The sequence below is a fragment of the Diplotaxodon limnothrissa genome, linkage group LG13 (genome assembly GCF_057381915.1).
Source record: "Diplotaxodon limnothrissa isolate DT_005_m linkage group LG13, D_limnothrissa_male_GT1.1, whole genome shotgun sequence".
NCBI classification, from domain to species: domain Eukaryota; kingdom Metazoa; phylum Chordata; class Actinopteri; order Cichliformes; family Cichlidae; genus Diplotaxodon; species Diplotaxodon limnothrissa.
The window spans coordinates 18,420,855-18,426,854 of record NC_140608.1 but is presented as its reverse complement, the minus strand read 5'-3'; the positions used below and the strand labels follow the sequence as shown (position 1 = coordinate 18,426,854).

The 6,000-nt window shown below is 43.9% G+C and overlaps 1 protein-coding gene across 1 annotated transcript in view; it reads left to right on the top strand.

The window, feature by feature from the left end:
- Positions 1 to 2,120: 2,120 nt before the first annotated feature.
- The window catches only part of LOC146620158 (collagen alpha-1(XII) chain-like), a 46,367-nt gene continuing 42,487 nt past the window's right edge, over positions 2,121 to 6,000 (top strand). The window contains exons 1-2 of the mRNA XM_085369867.1: positions 2,121 to 2,156; positions 2,293 to 2,422. Of these exons, the coding sequence (XP_085225993.1) occupies positions 2,121 to 2,156; positions 2,293 to 2,422 (166 nt within the window). The remainder of the gene's footprint in view (positions 2,157 to 2,292; positions 2,423 to 6,000) is intronic.

The following is a 6,000-nucleotide window of genomic DNA, read 5'->3' as shown; positions in this document are numbered from 1 at the left end:
CTGAAGCTCATTTCACCTGACAGTCGGACTGGCGGCCGCCTTGCGTCTCTCCACCTCCAGTCCTTTCCCCCATCCACCTGCTGGCCTCCACCACTTGCTAATTTGACTGAATGTGTGAAAGCTCCACCATAGCCACTACCAAACAACGGAGTTATTTTTACACGTCTGCCAGCATCTGTCCAATCCGCCACCTTTCACTGTTTACACAGTTAGGAAAAAAAGACGACAACAACAACAACAACAAAACATTGGGCCATTTAAAAGGCAAAATTAGCATCGGCCCACCGGGCAAATGGCCGGTATACCCGATGCCCCACAGACAGACTGAGGCCCCGCCGCTATTTTTGAGTGCAAAAATGTGTGGTCTCCAGCTAATGGAAAAGGCTGATCGCGTAGTGCTCTTTAAATAGAACAATTTGCCCCATTCTCTTCGCCCGTCATGTGGCCACATGTGGCGGGCTAGCAGGCTAGCAACATACAGGCCCGGGTTCGAGCCCTCGGCTCACTTCCCTCTGTATGTTCACCTGCTAGGGGGAGGTCCAGGCGGGCGATCTTGGAGTGAAAATTCCAAGGGATGACCCCTCGTAGCCTGGGCTTCCCCTGACTTTTTTTCTTTGCTTTGCTTTTTTTCATTTACCTGCCAGCAACAAACACACCTCCTTGTTGTCATGGCTACCAACGACCACTCTTCTTGTGCCAACAAGTCATTGCCTGACAAAACATTATTTCCTATGTTTCCCTGGCTTTTTTGCCTTTTTTATTTCTTGTGTTTTAGACAAAAAGAAAAGAAAAAGATCTACAGATTCAGGCTTTTCTTTACCTGTGGTAGTCGGGTAGAATGACGTCACTGACACTATTTAATATGAAAACAAACTTTCTCAAACAAAAAACAAAAACAAAAAAGGAGTGGGTCGGTGTGTCATCTTTACCGAGCACCATACATGTTTTGCTTCACATTCAAATTATTATTTTTCCTTTTCAAAAATAATTCAGAGAGAAAAAAAACAGAGAAGTCAAATATATCAAATTTGCACGAATCTTCTAGTGAAGGTGCCTCCTCCTTCTGACCTTAGGGTAACTAATTTCTCAGACAGTGACATGACAGTGCGCTGGGAAGCTGCAGCTGATGATGATGTTTCTTCCCTCACTAAGTGGAGGCGACCTGAGAAAGGTGGGGAAGAACTATTGGATTGTTGGGGTACATATTATGAAGTAAAAAAATACAATATCTCAATAAACTGTTGTCCTGTGTCTTAAGGAGTATGAGATATCACTGTCTGCACTCTATGGAGATGGAGCTCAGAGTGAAGCTGTGGCCATACGCTACAGCACCTGTGAGTCACACATTTTCTGATCCTGAACGTTTGTCAAACTCAGGAGGGGAGAGCCTGAAACCATTTACCTAAGTGACATTAGCAGCAGTGTTCAGCCTAAAAAATAGACAAGTTAAAAGTCATGCATCCATATTATTTGTTTATTTATTAAATTATTTTCGAGACACTGTTAGTTGTTAGAAGCCAGTGTTTTAATGACAGGACATATATGACAGTAATGAGACAACCTAAGATATCCAAGATTAGCACAAAAACACAAATAGAATCACAGAAAGCGTGTTTCTCTCCCGTTAGTCTTTAGGCCCAGTTACCTTTTACTTTTCTGTGGTCAGAAGCCCTTCATGTCAAATTCTGTCTCTATGTACAATATAGCATTACTAATACAAGAACCTGTATGTAAATGAACTTCATTGTGTAATTGATGGCAGTTCTCAAAGTACTAGTCACTTAAAGGTAAAATTTCACATCGAAATTCTCATCTTTGAATAACTAGAACTCTGAGCTATGAAATAAATGTAGTGAGGTTAAAGTATCAAATTCTCTGTTATACTTTACATTTATTTTCTAAAAAAACACTTTGCTCTGCTGCCAAAATAATTTCCTCCTTTAAAGAAACAAAGTGAGTGTTAAGTGTCGTTAGCTGTGGTACTTTATCTCTTCTATGATGTTGCTGCAGGGTCTGGTGGAGGCCCGACCAGCCTCAGGGTTTCTGATGAGACTGCCGTCAGCATAGTGATCAGCTGGGTACCTCCCAATGCTCATGTCCTCCAGTATCACATGTCCTACATGGCTTTAACTGGAGCTGATAGCCAGGATCACACTGTGAGTGGGTCGTAGTCATTACATCTTCACCTCCTCTGGCCTTCAGCCGGCTGTCATGTGTCAGAATTCCAGAAATTCCAAAACTTTAAATGAGTTCTGACTGTGTTGGGATGATAGTGTTGTTTGTTGTCTGCAGGTGCTGGTCCCTGGTGGAGAGAAGCAGGTGATGCTGATGTCATTGCAGCCAGATACACGTTACAGCATGCTGGTCACTGCTGAGTACCACAACAGAGAAGGAGGCAGCGGTTCAGCTCAGGGCAAAACTGGTGAGTCAAACAAGGAAAGATGCCAAGACAGCTCAAGTGCAACTTCCAGTTAAGACCGACAGGCTTACATGCAAAAAGTGCAAATGTCCCATTACTTTACCCTAACAGGAGGACATGCATACTTGAAGGTTTCCACATATAGAAACATCAAGGTTTTTGGGCGGTATTGTTTCTACAGCACTACACGTACAGTCATTTTGGTCCAGAGACACAGATTCCTTTCACTGCATAATGATGGGCTCTCTGAACAATGAGACAGCAGCCAGTACCGGTACAATGACAGTACTGCTCTTGATACTTGGTTGGAAGTTTAAAAATTACTGGGTGCACTGTGTCTGCGTTTATTGTCCATGCTAGTGTGCAGACGACATTCTTTGGCTTTGTGTTTTTTGTTTGTTTTCTGTCTTTTTTCTGTCTCTCTAGACACTTTGTGGGTAAGCAGTGCGAGTGTGGTCAGGTCAGGTCAGACCACTCCAGTATCTGTGTGTCATGGAGACCAGTATCTGCCGTTGATGGATATCCTATTGTAATCCAGGATGTAAAAGGTATTCTGTAATCACGTCTACAGTGATGTGAAAAGGTGTTTGCCCCCTTCCTGATTTCCTAGTGTTTTGCATATTTATCACACTTACATGTTTCAGATCATCAAACTCATTTTAATATTAGACACAGATAAGACAAGTTAATACAAAATGCAGTTTTTAAATGATGATTTCATAGATTAGGGAGAAAGATTATCCAAACCTCCCTGGTCCTGTGTAAAAACAAATTGCCCCTCTTGTTAAATCAAGGGTTAACTGTGATTAACCAATTTTGGAAACCTCAGTTCAGTGTTACTAAACACACTCAGGCCTGATTAATTGCAGACTTGTGAATCAAGAAATCAGTTAAATAGAACCTGTGTGACAAAGTGAAACAGGCTAAAAGACCTCAAAAAGCAACACATCGTGTCACCAGCCATCCTCCTGGTCCTCAGTGTTAATGCCCACTTAACTGGGTCCTTCAGTGGAAAGGCTCAAGCAGATGAAGCCTAACATAACAAGATGAGACTGACAAATATTCTATTTGAATGTTTAAAAAGAAAAATATCACAGTATTTATGCTTTCACTGAGCATATACCTGCATCAATGATGAACTCTCAAGGCTGAAAAGTCCTGGCTTTGGTCAGCCACGGTCCACGCACACGCACACGTCACCAATCCCTGACTGCTTGATCATAACAGCAATTGGGCTGCTGGGAACATGACGGGCGTTCTTCTTGATGTTAACAAGGTGCTCACCAATCTCCCTGGGAACAAACGAGATTCCTAAGACAGACCGACAAAACAGATGTTAACAACGCTTATTCTTGTGTGTGCATGCAGCCCGTTTCAGTTGCTCCTGCTTCTTTCTCCACGCTTTAACTTTTATTACTTTCCCCCTCTGTCTTTTACTTAAGGGTTAATAAAGTATTTGGATTCTGATGAGTCTCGTTGTTTAGCAAACTTCTCACTTATCAGATGGACACTCACCAATGTGAGCCTTACGCAGCATCTTCAGCAGGCAGGGCTCCTCTGGGCCTGAGGGTGTTGTAAGAGGGGCTGTCAGCTGGCTGAGGTCACGCTCTCCTATGTCCAGTGGAATATCTGCAGCAGAGCCCGCCTTCAGTGAAGTATGTTGGCTGGAAGGCTTTCAGGCCCGTCTTTGCCACTCCAGGGTCAGAGACCTTCACCTTGTTTGGATGACAGCCTGCTCCGATATTCATCTGTGGGCACAAACACCAAAACTCAAGAGACTTTTCAGTGAGAAGAAAAGGCAAACCTTGCATGCCAGAGTGAAAGTGAGAGTGTGTGTGAGTGCATACTCACCCTGAATGGACTCTCAGGGATGTTAGCGTCTCCCCAGGAGACCATCACAGTGTGCTTCACAGGCTTACGTGGGGTGCAGGTGCAGGTCTATGTGCTGCTGCTATTATCCTTAACCTGGACATCCACAGAATTGACTTCACCATCCTGTGCAGAAGACAAGGGATTATAGTTCAATCAGATTTAACACACTGTATTTTTCGGACCATAAGGCGCACTGTCGATGAACAGGTCTGGTTTCATACATGAGGCGCACTGGACTATAAAACGCATTAAGCGAAACAAAACAGCCAGATAAGTCAAACTTTACTCAACTCTTTCTTCTTGCTTCCTCCACTTCTGTACCATTGATTCATTATTATTGAAATCTCTCGCAGCTGCTCTATTCTCATGTTCTACTGCGTGACTGACAGCCTTGAGTTTGAAATCCGCTTCGTCAGCATGTCTCTTAACAGGTGGCATTTTGGGGTCATGATCCACACACAATACAGTAATATTATGTTGCAGCACAGTACGTATCACTCCGCCAGGCTCCTGACTACGTAGCCGTAATGCTCCGACAATCCATTAAGCGGTGCGAATAACTCCAGCTTTTTGTCTTTTTTATATTGTAGCTGAAGTACGGGACAAATCGCGTTTATTTTCAGCTCAATACAAAACGCATAATATTAACTCTGAATACCAGAGGATTCCGTTTTTTATGGCACGGTTGGCAACTCTACTAACTAACCATATGAATAAAATAAAGTTCACCAGTAACATCATAGCACCCACCCAACTGTACAGAAACTCCATCATGCTAGCTAGTACACAGTACGAGTTATTGTAACTGACTGTAGCACAACGTTAGCACAAGGAAAATAAACTCCACCTAAACTTGGTCTGACCCAGATAGACTGCAGGTCATAACTTCTTACCTGAAGCTCATTTCACCTGACAGTCGGACTGGCGGCCGCCTTGCGTCTCTCCACCTCCAGTCCTTTCCCCCATCCACCTGCTGGCCTCCACCACTTGCTAATTTGACTGAATGTGTGAAAGCTCCACCATAGCCACTACCAAACAACGGAGTTATTTTTACACGTCTGCCAGCATCTGTCCAATCCGCCACCTTTCACTGTTTACACAGTTAGGAAAAAAAGACGACAACAACAACAACAACAAAACATTGGGCCATTTAAAAGGCAAAATTAGCATCGGCCCACCGGGCAAATGGCCGGTATACCCGATGCCCCACAGACAGACTGAGGCCCCGCCGCTATTTTTGAGTGCAAAAATGTGTGGTCTCCAGCTAATGGAAAAGGCTGATCGCACGATGTGCGCGTAGTGCTCTTTAAATAGAACAATTTGCCCCATTCTCTTCGCCCGTCATGTGGCCACATGTGGCGGGCTAGCAGGCTAGCAACATACAGGCCCGGGTTCGAGCCCTCGGCTCACTTCCCTCTGTATGTTCACCTGCTAGGGGGAGGTCCAGGCGGGCGATCTTGGAGTGAAAATTCCAAGGGATGACCCCTCGTAGCCTGGGCTTCCCCTGACTTTTTTTCTTTGCTTTGCTTTTTTTCATTTACCTGCCAGCAACAAACACACCTCCTTGTTGTCATGGCTACCAACGACCACTCTTCTTGTGCCAACAAGTCATTGCCTGACAAAACATTATTTCCTATGTTTCCCTGGCTTTTTTGCCTTTTTTATTTCTTGTGTTTTAGACAAAAAGAAAAGAAAAAGATCTACAGATT